At 36.2% G+C, this 17,249-nt stretch overlaps 1 protein-coding gene across 5 annotated transcripts in view; it reads left to right on the forward strand.

The window, feature by feature from the left end:
- The window catches only part of JPH1 (junctophilin 1), an 85,567-nt gene extending 73,436 nt beyond the window's left edge, over positions 1 to 12,131 (forward strand). The window contains exons 4-6 of one of the 5 annotated variants that reach the window (XM_054060140.1): positions 6 to 667; positions 8,093 to 8,188; positions 10,042 to 12,131. In XM_054060140.1, coding sequence (XP_053916115.1) covers positions 6 to 667; positions 8,093 to 8,173 — 743 coding nt within the window. In that variant the 3' untranslated portion in view covers positions 8,174 to 8,188; positions 10,042 to 12,131. Of the gene's footprint in view, positions 1 to 5; positions 668 to 8,092; positions 8,189 to 8,294 lie in introns of all 5 variants that reach the window. The other 4 variants (XM_054060137.1, XM_054060139.1, XM_054060136.1 and 1 more) reach the window with 4 other exon arrangements.
- The last annotated feature ends 5,118 nt before the right edge of the window (positions 12,132 to 17,249 follow it).

Genomic DNA, 17,249 nt, shown 5'->3' on the forward strand with positions numbered 1-17,249 from the left:
TTCAGGCCCTGATTATATCAAACAAAAATTTCAAGAAGGAATGGAGGTGAAAGAAAAATCTGAAGAAAAAGTTCAGGAAAAACCATCTACCCCTAAAGAGTCACCTCACTTTTATCGAAAAGGTACTACACCTCCTCGAACCCCAGAAACAAGTCCAAGGCAAAGTCCTCCTCTTTCTTCTGAGCCTTCTCCTTTAAAACAACTGAAAAAGCAAAGCTCCACTTCTGGGTCAAGACCCAGTCAAGAAAAAAAGCTTTTAGCCACTGAGAATATAACACCTGCAGTTAACAAGCCTTTATATTCAAAAGCACCAATGAAGGAAGAAGTAGCTGTGAAAAACCAGCCAAAGTCTTCAGCCCATCACAATCCCATCAGCACAGAGAATGGGGAGCTACATGGTCACTACCATGGTTATTATGTAAAAGTGAATCCAACAGTGCTTCCACAGGAGCTCAGGGAAGAAGATGAATATGACAACCCATCACCATCAACACTTGCACGGATACCACCCTCACAGAAGCCAAGTCCTGCTAGATCTGGGGGTAAACCAGATGCCAAAGAGAACAAACCTGACACAAAAGTTAAGAAACTAGAATTTGCTGCACCAAAGAACCCAGCTAATAATGAATCACATTCAGCGGTGGAAAAAGAGATAGCAAACAGCTCGGTGAGTACTGCAAACACCTTTTCCACTTTCACTGCCCTCTTCTCTTCTAATGCTGAGCTTTGACACCTAAAGACAGGCAAAACTCATTTTGCAAAATCTTCATCTGAATACAGTTTGCTAGCTAGAACCTACTACATCAGACTGGAGCGAGGAACATGTATTCTAGTCCTTCAAATTATCCTTTTTGAAAACTGGGAAGGAATAGTTGATAGCCAGATACTGGCAGAGTTTTAAAACATGAATCCCTATTAGCTGTAGACCCAAAAGTTAACCTCTAGTGAATGAAGAGGTATAGATTAATTGTTACAATGTTTCTTTTTTTATTAAGCATTATTTCTTTGAATCATTTTTGGTAGTCGAGTAGAAAAAAAAGAAGTGTGTCATTATTTAGATGGGATAAACAGAATGACCCATTTAATGAGATCCATATAGCCTAGTACTGATCTGAGGCAAAACGGTTGTATAATTGGCACCAGACTCCGTTAATAAAGAATTTAAAAATAAGGAGGTGTAAGAATTTCCAATCAACATGCATTGTAATGTGTCTTGTTAAACAAGCTTGACATCTTCAGGTGTGACAGAGGAATCGTATCCTCAGCCAAGAGGGTCACTTGGTTTGCTTTTACACAGTTATTTATTTTGACAAAGAAGCCAGAGTAATGCAATGGCTAAATGTCATGTTAATTTTTTTTTTTTTTTTAAATCGGCTGATGGTTCTCAAAAAGTACTTGGAAAAATATCAGTAATTTGGCATTATTTAGGTGAGGCATTCTTGGATTAATTCTGCTGCTCTATTTTATTAACATTCTTTTTAATGACATGGAAGAGGGCATTATAGTGCTATCCATAAAGTTTACAGAAGACACAGAGACCAGAAAAATAATGAAGTAACAGATTACTGATACAAGCTGATCCAAACTGTTTGCTCAGAAAGATGCAAGTATTATTATCTGAGTGATGCACAGCAAAATGTAAGATACTGAAAGACAGTTAACAGAGCCTGACCATACAGGTTCAGAACTGGAAAAGTTTGGTGGATCAGAAGCAGAAGAGGCAACTGAACATGAGCTCCTAGTCTGCTGCTGTTGTTCAGAGATGTTAATATAATCCTTAGATTTATCAACAGGAAAGATTAAGCAAGAGTACATAGGAGTCTGTTTTATCTGGGTTTTGGCACTGATGCAACCACTTCTGGAATAAAATGTGTATCTGTAAATCAGGGATTTAAAATGAAAAAAATCTTAAGGGAAAGTCTCCCGAAGAGATGCAAGAATTATTTAAACATATCTTAAAATGAAAGATTCAAAGAAAAAATCTGACAGGTTAAATCACTTTCTGTAAGTTTCCCAAGCAAACAGGCAAATGTTTAAGATCCAGCAGCTGGAGAGATTTAGATAAAAGTCTTGTTTTAAGTTGCATTTAGTATATTAATTAAATGTAACATCAGTTTTCAGATGCTGAGCTTTTGAAGCTGTCACTGAATAGTTCGATAATGAGCATTTTCCCAAGATGATATCCTCTAGTTCAGCAGGAAGCTTATATTGTGTTCTATATGGATCAAAGTAGATGTTCACAGTGGTTTTGTAATCTGCAAATCTGTATTAGAGCTGATATCAGCCCTTTAACCTTTAAAATCTCAGAGATATATCTCATACGTAGGGTAACACAAAGCTGTCAGGCTTGTAAATGTTGAGTGAGCACGCACAGAATTGGAATTTTTTGTACAGCTCTGGTGAAAAGAAGTGGCTAGAAATAGTCCTTATTTTTCCTGCATTCCGTTCAACCCAAATAACAGTTTGGAGCTGAGGGAGTCTTAACCTTAAGAAACCAAATAGGGCACCTAAAAGCAATTTATTGACCTAGAATAATCAGGATAAGGACCACGAACCTATAGCCTGTTATCAGGAAAGGTGGAAAAGTGATGAGGTATTGTACAAAATTGTTTGTTTACTGATATTACAGGTCATCTGAGAACTGTTCCACTGCTTCATTTGCACCTTAATTATATTATAATTATTATCAGCATTTAAATAAGGGAGGTAGAGTTTAGGAACTCGTTTTTAATATAACAGCATTTTAAGATATATGTAGATGTAGTTTTTCAATGGTTTCTTCCATGTGTCTCTAAATTTACCTTTATAGAATAAAGTGCCTACATGCTTATTTCTTTAAAATGCTAAAATGAGGAAAAACAATTAAAGCAGAAAGGAGTAGCCTGCTGGCCTAGCAGACTGAGGGAGGGCAGAATAACTGTTAACATTGACTGGAGACTTTTCTTTTTAATTTTTAGTATCACCTTTCAGCTTCAGATAAAAAACATAGCTTGTTCTGCAGTGGTCCTGGACTGAGCTCAGTTGCATGCTGGAGTTACACAGTAGCTAACCTAAGAGTGCACAATCACTGAGGAGAAGCCAGATTAGTGTATTTCCCTTTATCCCCAAAGCTTCTCAGTGTTGAAAGACTTCAGAATTCTAGGGCTGCATTGGAGAATTATTTTGATTTAGTCGGTAATTGCAATTGCTTTGTAGTCATCCTGACAAATTATTCTCTTGTGGTTTGAAAGTAAATCTTCCTTAGATCCTCCATAAAAGTTTTTAGATATATTTGTTAAGGAATGTAAAGAGGAAACAAATCTCACTCTCATGAAAACTAAATGAGAAAACCTGTTTTTCAAATGCAAAAATGAATCTGTAGCATTTATTGAGCACTTTTATTAGATTATCCAAAAATGCTTTAAAAAATTATTCTGTGCTTTTTCCAAATTTCTAGTGATAATGTGTCAAGAACAGATACAGAGTGTAAGATTTTCAGTTCTTCCTTTTGTGTATCTGAATCAAAGCTCTTTCTCACATCTGAATGAAACATAAACTTTAATTTTAAGATCTTTAAGCAGCTTTATTTACAGAAAAGTTTGCAGCAGCTGTTTTAGTAATCAAATTCATGTTATATATTTTCTGTGAATGTGTTACATCCCTAAGAATGTCATTGAGTATCATCTGTGCAATAACTTAATTATAGGAACAGTACTGATTCTCTAGATAGCCCCTGTTCTGGCATTATACTTGAAAAATATCAGCATATACTTCTTATGGCACATGTATAAATGTTCTTCTCTTTGTACTTATTTTCTAATGTCCAAAAATCAGAGTTTAAATCATTTCAGAGATCATAAGAAGAAGCCAAAGGATTCTCTCAGTTTTACGAAGGTGTAAACATGCATTAAGCACTATAACAAAGTCACTGTTCGTCAGCTGCTCCAAAATAGCTGTCACTTTGCAGGCATTTACCCTAATAAATGAGAGGCAAATCATCATTTTTTTCACTCACAGTTAGACACCTTCAAATTACCTTATATTTACCACAGTGTGAAGCTTGTGCAAAGATGCTTGACCACAAACCAGGACTAACTGTTGTTTCTAATTGCTTATTAGTAGCCTCTAGCCCCAGTGTCAGCTTGCATGCTGCTATCCCACCTTGACTATGAGCTGATTTAAGATTGTCTTGCATTTGTGTAAAAAGGATTGAATTGCAGAAAATGCCATTGTAGTTTACATCCATGGATACACGTTTGATTTGCCTGATACGTGTCCATGTGTTGTCCTAGGTCAGGTACGAGCCCAGGCACCTGTGCTCTACTACGTCATCATTTTCTTGTTTCATAGGTAGAGATTATTAAACTACACAGAGTGTTTGGCCTGTTTTTCACCTGTATCTAAAATCATTACATTTTGCTGAGTGTTATGCAGTGTGCTTCTACTCTCATCTCTGTTCACTTAAAATCCGTTTACTAAGGGATATAAATACTGTGGTGTTAGAAAAATAGATCACTATTTGCCTGATCCTAAAAAAAAAAACCCCTTTGAATAAGAATTTTATGCTAAATTTAATGGACATTCCTGATATAGTGGAATTACCAGACAGGTCTTATTTCTGGTGCTACATTTTAGGAAAATAACTTTCTTCCCTCCCCCCCCAAATGAAAATTAATCAGATGGTTATATTTTTAACTACATAAGTGGTTGACTTACTAGAAGCTGGAAGGGCAGTTTTTGAGCAGGACTGGCGTTTTTTCTACTGCAGCTCCCTTAGTGCACCTGTTTTAGTCACTCCTGGACTGTTCAGACTAATTTTGGCTTTTGCTATTTTAAGCTCCTGCAGGACACTAAAGTCTTATTTATGGTATTTGTCTTTAAGCATTGAATGCTCATTTCATAGGTATCTAGAAAACAGGTAGTAGTTTATTGCATAATAACCATGTATTCTGCAAATATTGTTTCATCGTTTTTTAATACATCAGGAAACTCTGCTTTGGGCTGAAAGTAGTTGTCATCAGAAGAGGAAACAAAATGCTAGTAACAGGCCAAAGGAGACGAGATCTGCTTCTTTGTATAAAACGCAGGCTCATTAGAGTGTTATAATGAACAGATAACACATTTATCTTTATTTAAAATCTGCAATGCAATTTTTAAGGTGTCATTTTTCCTCTGTTTCTACAGATATGATCTCTTGATTAGGACCATAGCCCATAGGGTTTTTTTAGCCTAATGTTTTATCTAACATTATTGTGTTGACATTATTATATGTAATCTGACCGATAGTAAAGTCCTTTTCCGCTCCACCAACATTAATTCTGTAAGACTAATGATACTGAGTTGTTGTTTGAGCTGCAATTTCCACTTCTGCCATGCAGAAGCTGTCTTGTAGCCTTCGGCATGCTGTTTCAGGGTATATTTCAGGTAATGAATGAGTTCCTGTCTTCTGTGAAGTTCACATAGGTCCAGGTTTTTCTTCATTAGTAATAAATCAGCTTGATTTTCGTGGATGTTATTTTCAAATATGCAAGCATTAGGTGACCAAATTTCAGTGAAATTTAATGGTATTAAGCAATACTCCTGCACTGTTCCTTGCAATTCTTGGTGCAGTATAACTGTAAAATCTTTAGGTGGGATCCCAAATGATATAGGAACTATTGACCTGATTTTGATTACATAGGCAGTCACTATTAGAATCCCCGAATCATAGAATGCTTTGAATTGGAAGGGATACTTAAAGGTCATCTAGTTCATTCCCCCTACCATGAGTAGGGACATCTTTCATTAGATCAGGTTGCTCAGCCCCATCCAGCTTGGCCTTGAACACTTCCAGTAAAGGGGCTTCCACCTGTTCTGCTGTCTCACCATTGGAGAGAAAGATACTAAATCCAAATCTTAGAGGAAATTAATAGGGTAATCACACTTCCTGTTAAATATGTAACATTAACATGTATGTACTCTCCTAGTCTTTCATAAGATTGTGGGTTTTTTTTTTTTTTGCAAAAGAAGTCATTAAATGGAAGGTTCCCTCTAAGGGCGTTCACGTGGACATTCCAAGACAGCAAAACTTAGAGATTCTCGAAGTAGCTGTTGTTTCAAGTAAAGCATGTTTTATTGCTCAAAGTCCTCCCATATGGCTTTCACGCATAAATCTCACAGTTGCGCACTTGGTAGGAATACTGATGGGAACTTGGATTTCCTTCATAGTAGAAAAGCATGGAAATAGCCAAGCTAGCACAACTATGACTGTACTAGAAAGAGAAAGAAGAAATTAACCTTGAAATGCACACTACTACAGCAAGACTGCTTACAGTGCTGTGTTTGGAAAAGTAACCGCACCTGGAGTCATGCTTTCCTTTTATGCCTGTTGCCTGTCACCAAGCGTCTCATATTCTTTGGCACATAGTGGCTTACTTCCAGTAGAAGAGAAGGAACATGGTTCCACTTCTGTTCTGTGACTCAATGGTTAAAACATACCACTAGTAAGTGGGAACTGGATATTCAAAATCCCTTTGACTAACATGACCTTAAACCTAGTTTTCAATGTCCTAGTGAATATTTTAGCTATTCTAGCATTAAGTAAAATGTGAACGTGGCTGCCAATACCATTACCCCTATGGCAAATTTAACTAGCATCCTGATAGCCTCAGTCATTGTTTGAACTTAAACTCCTAGTTTCTCAGTGTGTGAAGTGATGCCTAAGAATAGGAAAGGAGCTTTATGGCCTTTATGGATAGAGGTGCTACTTTGGTTTAGACTCTCCAGAGGTTTAAGAAGTGCTTAATATAGTTTTTGAACTTACTCAAGAACTTAGTAGTCCACATCTGACCTGCCATCTCAGGTACTGTGTAAAGGTGTGTTCTGGTAGGAAGTTTTTAATGTGACTGTTTCAGGTTGAGAGCATGTGATATAATAATGACACAAGTACTATTCAATAGCTTCCCAGTTCATGGCCACAGCAAATTAATAACAGCAAGTTCTTACACTGTACCATTCCAGAAATTATATAGCTAATATTAGTATTGTCATTAAGCATAATGAACTTCTCCAAGGAAAGTGAAAAAAAATATGTCATTTCTAATGAAATAGATACCTTCTTATTCAAGTCAGTGATCGTTATGTAGCTCAGAAGGTGGTTTTCTGCAGTTTTTTTTTTTAATGTAAGTATTGAAAGTATCGTTCGAGTGAAGAGTTTTTCTGTTTCTCCTTACAGTAAATATGCAACTTTAAAATATGAGTGTATACAAATGTGAAAATACTTTGTAGTAAACCAAGTATATTATGAGAGAAACAGAAGAACTGCAAATTTCTGTCTGTTCAGGACATTATTTCAAGTTGCTTATTACAAAGCAAATTTGTTTTAAACAATGTGTACAAAATTGCTGAAAAGAATTAAGTACTTTGTTCTCTAGCTTCCCAGAAAGACTAAAGTTATGTAATGATTAAGTTTGCTAACCAAGTTTCACTTCAGCTAGGAAGAGACAGAGCATTTTGACTTTACGTTTCTTCACTAAATGGGTCTGTAAGATTAGTGTCAGAGTAAATCAATATAAGTTTATTTTTGCATGTGTAAAATTGTGTTTTAATCTGTAATAGAAAGAGATCTAGGTATGTTGATGGAGTGGTAAGTAACTTCTTTGTCCCCTTTGGTTATCAAAAAAGGGGATATTCTTTTCATAAAGCACATTGTCATGTCTGTTTTGGAATGGGCTGGAATTAGATAAGGAACCTACTGTAAGGATGAAGAGCAGCACTCTGGCTTTCCTTTCTTTGTTTTGCTTTAATTAAAGCTGATACTGGTTTTGTGTTGATGGGTTTGTGTTCATTTGTTTATGCGGTTGTATTTGTCTGATAATTTAATCTCAGTGTGATTAATAACAGTATAATGCACTTTGGCTTGTATTGATCCAGCTCATTTTCACACAGATTGTATTTAGCTCACCTGAATGTGACAGATAACGACTGTGTTTCAGAGACAGAGTCTATATCTTTAATATTTAGGTAATCTTTCAGAGCAAGGTCAAAACAGGTAGAAATGATGAAGTCAGGTCGTGTTCATTGCTGTGCACTATGAAGGGTTGCATGAATTCTGATATCTTTATTTTATTTTCAGGGCCCTAACTCAGTCATGATCGCCCTCGTAATGCTGTTGAATATTGGTTTAGCCATTCTTTTTGTCCATTTTCTAACTTGATTGGAATTAGGAAAGGTAAGAAAGGTCTTGTTTTCATATAAAATCACCATATCCACCCCACCTCAAATGACAAAGATGTAATTTCTTTGCATACTTTTAATGTTCCCTACTTTAATTTTAGCTATGCCTGAATATGATTCAACATAGTTATTTAATAATGTAACTGTTTTGACCCTTCAGTGAAGTCATGACAACTAGTGGTGTTAGCCCACAGTTCTCTGCAGTTGTGTCATCAGCCTTTTAAATGGCACCTGTCATACTCAGACACAGGGAAGGAGGCTTGGAATTGGGATGGGACGCAAGAGATGAAACTTGGAAAATTCAGCCAGGAGCCCAGATCAGGTTCTCTGATGATGGCTTGTGGCTTTGGGGTCTTCTGAAAGTTGAAGCAAGCAGCCATGTTGGAAAACAAACAAAATAATCTGCTGAAGCAGCCCCGCCAGTGAAGTGTGTTGGCTTCTCCATCTGTTCCAGCAGAGTGTGACTAAACTGGAAATGTATGGAGCTGCACTTTTTGTTGATGGAAGCTAACAGCTGCCTTACTATTTTACCGTCTGATGTTTTTAGTGGGGAGATGGGAAAACGACTGCCAGAGGAATGTGGTCAGAGGATTCTGTTGCTGTGGAAGCGATTCCAGCGTTCACTCCTATCTCATTAGAAGAAATAGTTAGCAGCATCAGTCACCAGTCTTATTCCATTACCTGCTGCTTTTAACATCTCCTGCAGTGTTCTGGGAGATCGAATTTCATTTGCCTGTGCATGATTCTGTTCATTCGTTGTTTATGAAATTTGATGTATAGCCGTAACATAGTGTCTAGTCCAACCTGGAGAAAGCTACCAGTTCTGTCTAGCGATAGAAGCAGAAAATGAAATTTCTTCTTCTGACCTGAAGATAAAATTCTTAAATTCATTTTCCTAAACCTGAAGAGCTATTTTGCTTTAAGGTTTAGTAAGTAATATACCATGACTGCAAAATTGAAAAACGTTGATATCTTCCTAAAAGCTCTCAAATACTTATGCCAATAGCAAGCAAAAAAAAATAATAAGAATCTTTAGTTGGTATCAGCACAATCTAGACAGGAAGTGAAATGTCAGATTAAGCCAAGAAAGACAAGATACAGGGTTTGCATGTTGACTTTTTTTTTCTTTTTTTTTTTTTTTAATTCTGGTGCTGTGGTAATTGGTAGTTTGAATTATTATGTTTCAACACTGAGGTATTTTGCCAGCAGTTAAAATAAAGTCTTGTCTGACTGCACATTAATGCCAATGACAGTTAAACTAGCTAATGCTCATAATAAATTATCTTAATTTTAAAACATTAGATTTGTGTTGAAGACATTCAGGTAGAGCGTTTAGAAATGTTAAATGACTGTTTATTGGTTTGATGCCTTCAGTGTCTTTGAAGTCCATTTCTAATTGTACCTCAGCATTAAAAAGCCTCAAAATTTTTCATTTCAAAGTTTGTCTTAAGTAGTTTCACAGCCCTTTGTTCAAATGATGTACTCATGTTTCTTTTTATGTGCCATTATACTGTAATTATTGTACCCTATATTAATCAAAAGCATGCTTATTTACTGAAAATATGTGGTGTGATCATTTGGCAAGTAAATATTTTAATTTCAAGCTACAAAAAGCAAAGGGCTTGTATTATGTTTTATTTTATCTCTATTAGAAAATCTTTCATACAATATAGTTTTTGAACCTGTTTGTAAACTTTCTAAGTGTTTGCATGGTTTAACGGGCGACATTCTTACAAAGTACGTTAGCTAACTTTTGATGCAGCACATTGAAGTAATGTAGGTGTGGACTGAATATTGTGCAGCGAAGCAGCTCCAAGCAGGGCAGTAACACCATGGTGTTTTTTACAGAAGTATGTTGAGAATCCTGTGTTTTGACCAGTGTGGATAAAGAAGAAAGCAGAAAGAGAGCAAATGAAAATAAAACTTGTATATTTATTTAAAAAAAAAAAAAAGTTTAAATTGTGTTTTAAATTTAGGAAAGTAATTTTTAAATAAGAACAAAATTTTAAAAGTTACTGTGTAAGCCTTGATATAACGGACAAAATGTTCCATCCAACAGTGAAATCACCCCTTGTCTCCTTACGTGGAGAGGTAATTTTGTAACTGACGTATTTAATTCCTATTAAATGTTTAATTAAAATACTTTATGCTCTGGAAATAATGGGTAACAAAGCTTATGAAAATGTTTATAAATTTAAGTAAGCATGTTAGTACCATTTATAAATATGTATGATTTATAAGCTTTTATAAAACAAAGCTCAAACAAATTGTTGGTATTTTTCTAAAATGTGCACAGCTGTATTTTACATGAAAGGCTATTTATAATTGGTTGTTATACTGTACACTACATTTTGGACAGCACAATGAAGCCTGCCAATGTACTTAATACTGTCATTTTGTCTATTTAAAGTTTCTTGCTGTCAAAGAATGAACTCTTTATCTATGAGTTTCTCTATTTATAATTCTTGACCCAAAATGTATGATGTACAGTTTTCACAACTGTATTTGCTCTAATAAAAATAAGTTGGTTATTAATAGAGATTCAGACTAGTTTTTCCTGTTTATGAATTACTTTGTTTAGTCTCTGGAATTGAATAAACGAGGAGCAAAGCAGGAAAATGGGTGAAGTCCTGGCCCTTTTGAAATCCTTGTGAGTTACTGTTCGCAACAAAACGATTCTGGAAAACAATTTAAAAAAAGAGAAAGAAGGCAAGTTCCCTTACATGCCTTCTCATGTCTTCTGGTACAGGATTTTTGTATCTTTATTAATTTAGTACCTTAAGTTATTGTCTCACTGCAAGGATGGATTAATCAGTCTTGTTTTAATCAGTGAGTGTCTGGTCCATTAACAGCTGTTCTTGTAAGTGAATCAACAACTTTTTTAGACTTCCCTCTTCCTCAAGTTCTTCATAGGTTCAAAATTAACATGAAGTTTGTGAGGCAATATTCTACACAGAGAAAATGCGCAATTACAACTATCTTAAAACCACCACATTTGCTGAACTAGTAAATCAGCTGAGAATTTTATTTTCTGTGATTCCAGTTCAGATTACTAGCCAACTGTACTGAATTCTTGATGTTTAGTTGAAAAGGAGAGCAACTGAGCTTAGTAGTCGCTACTTAATGGGAACATATTTTTAGGAAGTAATTGTTGCTGTCTTATTCTTTAGAATAATTCTACCAGCACGAAGCTCAACTTTAAGAATTTGTATTTTCAATGCTATAACACACTCCCTAAAGAAAATTTTTGGCTCTTCAAGTAAAGGAAAATACATTCTCAAGAAAGATAAGCAGAAATAACTAGAATGCCAGCAAATTATAAAGTCAAGTTCACCGAGACAGTTCTTTGAAATCTTGTGATCTATCTTCTATATAATATGTTCAGTAATAAAAGTGAAGTTGACGTGAGATATTTTGTAAGTTCTATGAATGTGATAATATACTCAGGTATACATAAATCTTAACAGCAACAAGCAAAGGACTTGACCAGAAATAGAAAAATAAAGAGTTGTCAGAATCATCTGAGTAACATGACAGCTTTCCCTGCCCATCAGTTTTCATGATTCTCAAAAATAAACATGTAAATGGAAATAGAGCGACTTTTCTATGGTGTCTGGAAGCAGATGGGCATTTCTCCTGTGAGATGTTTTTACCAGTGGTTTATATCACTTGTAAACATACAAATGGGTTTATGAGAATGCATCTGCTGTGCCTAAGGGGAAAAAAACCACATGGCCGCACGATGCAACTTAATGCTCTAGATTTGCTCTAGCGTGGAAATTTTTACCCCACTTCAGTGCAAGGAAGTTTTTTCCCAGGCAAAGTAGTTTCTCTTGGCACAGTTGTATGTTTTCCCACAGATGCCAGTAGGCAGTGAGCTCTACTTCTGAATTTGAGGTTAGAAGTTTCTTTGGCACCTCTATCTGATTAAACAATATTGTAGTGTGCACAGGAAAACAGCAAATTAATGATGTTGAGGTGCTAAAGGGAAGAAAAAATTCTGTCTGTTATCATTGTTTTTTTTAGTGTATCTGCTCCTTTCTTTTATTATATATTTCTTTCTTTTAATATATATTGTCCTTACTTTGCCTTCCCATGAGGAAAGCAGTAAGGAACAAAAAGATTGTGGAACTTGCATTCCAAAATGAGGGATTTTACTTGAAAGCAGAAGTTGCATCATACGTGACTATAACTTGCCTTTCAGATACAGACATACATTAAAAAAACTGTTATTACAACTGAGCGCTGACTTCAGAGGGAATAAATGCTTCTTTACGAGAGATTGATTGAAAGTCTGGAAATAGTTATTTACATAACTTTTAATGACACATCACATATCTATTCAAAGCTCTATTAAGATACAGTTGCGCAATATTCCAAGATTCTGGCAATAACCTGGATGCAGTGATAAAAGCCTGCAGAAATTCACTGCATAATGAACCACAGTAATGTTCAGTTACTGATTAAATAACTTAGATATTGTTAATAAAACAGATTGTGAATTATATCAAAATGGTTTATTCACAGCTCATTAGAACCATTAAGTCATGGAGGACAGTTCTACATATGATTCTCCTGTGGAAATGTAACTCAGTAAACAAGGCAAATGAAGAAATGGGAAATTAAACAAGCATTTAAAATTAAGTACTCTTTTAATTCTCTCATCTAATGTTCACAAAAACAGGAAAAAATAGAAATTATCTTAAGTCTGAGCAAGAAGCTATGAATGGCAACGTGCTGTAGCTGAGCCATCCGCATTATCCATCTCAATTTTTTTCCTGCTGATCACTGAAACTGCAAAATAAGAGACATTACACCTCCCACCATTGTAGGAGGTAAATACCATTTCCATACACAACATCTTTAAGAAAAACTGTCGATAATGTCAAAGGCTTTCAGACAAGGAGGAAAAACTACAAACTTAATGTTATCTGAACAGTTTGTGTTGTGGCCATCACTGTAACAGCTGAACAAATCCCTCACCCGCATAAAACCAATAGCCAAATGAAACTGGTTACAGTATTTGTTAAAATCTCTCATGTTTCTTCCTTTTGTTTGCTAGAAAGAGAACAAAAAAAGGCAAGGAACAGATTTTTTTTTTTTCTTATCTGATAATGTAAATTTCATCATGTTCATGTGTGTTTGTTTCAGTTAATGTTTTTCACAATCTCTTGGGTCTGGTTATCTAGGAGATTTTAGGTGTAAACTGGCTGATGCTGAGTGCTTATTCTCCAAGAGAAAGAATTTGAATTTTTTTCAGTGATGGAAAGAACAGGATTTTCCTTAGTACCCTTGAAATTATTTTGTTTGGTTTTTTTCTGTGCTTCCATTATTTTTTTAATTAGCTTTTATCCTTCACTGCCTACCAACCCCCAACTCTAGAAAATTCAACTCTCTGTCCTTTTCCCCATACACAGCCATTTACCCCCATACTTCAGTCACTTACTACAGTAACTCACGCTTTTCCTATTGGCAGACTTGTTTAAGCAGCAAGTTTGGCTCTTTGTGGTTTTGGAAGTCGTCTCTCTTGCAGTTTGTCCTGCACTGAATTGCATGTGTCCTGTCACAATATTCCTTTGGTCCAGTTTTCTGCGTACTATCAATGCTGATTTATGCAACTCTGTTCTTTTCAAATCTATACTCACCATCTCCAGTATCAGGACAGGAATTTAAGCACAGTACGTGAGAATTGAAAAGAAAGTGACTGAAACCTCTGTACACAGAGATTTGTAATGGCTTTTTATAATTCATCGAAACCAACATAATGTTGTCATCGTTGAGGAAACAATCTGGTATCAATCAGGTATGAATTCCACTACAAATGTCTGTGGTAAGACTGTGAAAAAGACTCGCCATGCAGCTGAAGCTGATTCTCAGCTCAAAAGACCAAGGAATAAAGTTGACCATTGTGATTTAGTGGGACGGTGTGGTGTGATGATTTTTGGACTTGATAAACAAATGTGGATTGATATAGCAAACAAAATACTTCCTGTGTTGAAAATTAGGTATTGCTCAATTGCCTGAGCTTTCATTTGTCTTCCTCCATGTCTTACACTGATTCATCAGACAGCTCTGTGGAAATTGATGTACCTACCTTTAGACGAGCTAGGTTTTACTTTCATAAGTGGCTTCAATGTTAGTTAAGGAAACTGTAATAAATAAGAGATGAATTATAGGCTTTAAGCTGTAGATTTTGAATTCTGTTTTTTTAATGTTGGTTTATCCTAATTGGAAGAAAATACAGAATATAATCAAAGAGTTCAATTGCAAGTGTTATCTTTCACAATAGTAATTTGTATGGTAATCCGTGACAGTACCTGAAGCCCTTTGAGATCAACATGGGCATTTGAGAGTGGAGATGTATCTTTCTTGTGTTTCCAAATTGTGGTTCATAGAATAGTGGTTCGACAGAGACACTGTACTGGAACACAAAAGATAGATCTCTACCAACATTTCTGAGAATGGCTACCTATATTTAAAGATCTTAGTCTACCCTTAATGACCTACATTTAAAAATTTTCCACCTCCTGAACACCGCATAGTTACTATTCAAAGACATAGGTGGGGAGAGGAAGGGAGGAACCAGGAGGAAACGGTGTATTACACTGAAAACTGCAGGCTGTGAAAATATTGAATCTGAGCATACAAATATGCCAAAGACTGAAAGCGTTTAGGTCGAGATTTTGGATCAGTCAGTGGAGCTACAGCGTTTAATTTGGGGATTTTGTCAGAATCCAAATCTGGGTCTGATTCCAAGGGTATGCAGCTGAAATGCTTGCACTAGGAGTGACTTTAAGGAAGGAGGGGAAGAAAAAGTTAGTTAAAATCTGGCTGAGGTAACTCTGGGTTAAATAAACCATTATGTTCTGTACTTCTGGAGCAGTGACGTTAACTGTATTTAACATTGCAATTTTACTATATTCAGGACATGTTCCACAGAACACCTCTGAAAGTATCACAATTTAAAGTAATGGTGCTTAATTACTTATCCATATTTAGCTGCAAAGTACTTTTGTCATGTAATACCACTCAGTCTTCAAAAATGTTGTAAACTGCCTTCCATTTTAATTATGACAGTTCCAGATTTTGTTTAGGCCACTGATGAGAAAGTCACGAAAGGATGGGATCAGCTACCATGGAAACAGTGAAGGCAGAAGAGCACCAACTCTTCTAAGGGCTAAGACTAAAACAGAAATTCTGCAAAGAGAAGGTAATTGAAAGGCATTTACATCACAGTGAATGGCTTCTGTGCATTCCTGCCATACCAAGGCAACGCATTCCTGGCATAGATTGCAACAAGTCTCCGCATGCACCCACAGTACTCAGGAGAACAGACATTGTCAGGAGGACTGGGAACCAGTATTTAGGAACAAGGAGCTACAGATGTTAAAATCAGAAACAGAAGAGATTAGGAAGTATGGGGAAAGGAAAGAAAGTGATGGGAAAGGAGATTACATGGGGGACCTATATGTGTTAAAGCAAGAGAAAAGGACTGTTTATGGAGGAAAAAAAAATACAAAGAAAATGGATGATATTAGGTCCCAAAAAAACCTGAAGTTTCCTAGGAATATGAAGAGATAGAAGCCTGAGAAGTAACCATCCTCAATATACCAACAGCCACTCTAGAAATCTTTCTGTATCCATGGGGGTTAAGACAAAAATATATGGACTTGGACTGCATGAAGACTGAGACCCAAGTTAAGCATGAAGACAAATTCTCCAATTGTAAGAATAATTTTTTTAATTAGATTAATGTGGAAACAGTAGGATTTTGTGTCTTTACTCTGGACGAGATTACAGCTTGAAGGATTGCTGAATGCCTGTTACTGTCTATTTTCTGTGATTCTGTGCTAATTATTAGGGACTGTGGGCATTAGGCAGAGGTGTGGGAGCTGGGGGACTGAGGAATGCACCGTTCTTTACAGAACATGTAAGTTACACAGAGGGAAGAGAAACTTAAAAGAGGGTGTACTGCAAAAAAAAAGGTAGGAGGATGTTAGGACAAGACAGATGGTAGGAAGAAGAAAATGTGAACAGTAGCGAGTCAAGAAGAATGTGAGGATTTTGACTGAAGGCACACATGAGTGGAGGGGATAATTCGCCAAAACCCGCAAATGCCAAACTGACGAAAGTGTGTAATGCGGGAAGGAGTACAGGCTAGAAATGGGCTGGGAAGCTTCAGGCAGTCCTGCAAGAACACCACGCTGAAACACAGCAAAGATGGCTTAGGAGACCAAAGAAGATCCAAGAAGCAATACTGAGAAAGTGTCAGGTGTTCAACGATGGCATGAATGTCCCTCATTTTCTCAGCTGAAGATACTCAATGGACTTCCATACAATTTTTAAATTCTGGGAATAACTGAAGTTTTCAGAAGGCCGTTTTTGAAATGTTCAGGAAAACTTGTCCAAAACCTGCAGAAAACAACAGCTTGCTGTTATGGCAGGCTGGCTTGAGTTCCACTGAAAAAAGTCAATAATGCAGACATGGTACCAGTACATTTTGTTGACAGTTGTAAAACTGCTCTAAGAAAAAATGCCTTATACAGTGGGGTTTTCCTGCTATTAATAAAGATATGGGAAAACAAGACAAAAAATTAAACCTCTTTATAATCATAAAGACTCCCCATTTGAAAGAGAGTTAATCTGCAGGTTTACTTCTCTGTGAGCATCTCCTAGGACTACAAAAAATGTTGTTGATATTTACACTGATCCACTGCTGTACCAAATGTTGCGTATGCTCTAAAGACAGTGTTGTTGTGTGTCACGCAAGAAATTACGTAACGTTTTGAAATACATTCAGTCATCTGCTTGTTACAGAAATAGTGCTAACAGATTCTTCACTCTCTTTTATCTCTACAGTCTTTGTCACCCTTGTTAAGTGTTATTTTCATGCAACTTCCTCAGGGAGAGATGACTCAGTTAAAGAGTCTATAATGCTCCACTGGCATCAATGACCATATGTGCTGGTAATCAGGTACGGCTGTTTCCTTCTCCTTGACAAAGCAATCTATTGCCTGAGTTTTTAATTACATCCAGAATACTACTCTGTACTACTT

Source organism: Cuculus canorus, chromosome 2 (genome assembly GCF_017976375.1).
Source record: "Cuculus canorus isolate bCucCan1 chromosome 2, bCucCan1.pri, whole genome shotgun sequence".
NCBI lineage: Eukaryota > Metazoa > Chordata > Aves > Cuculiformes > Cuculidae > Cuculus > Cuculus canorus.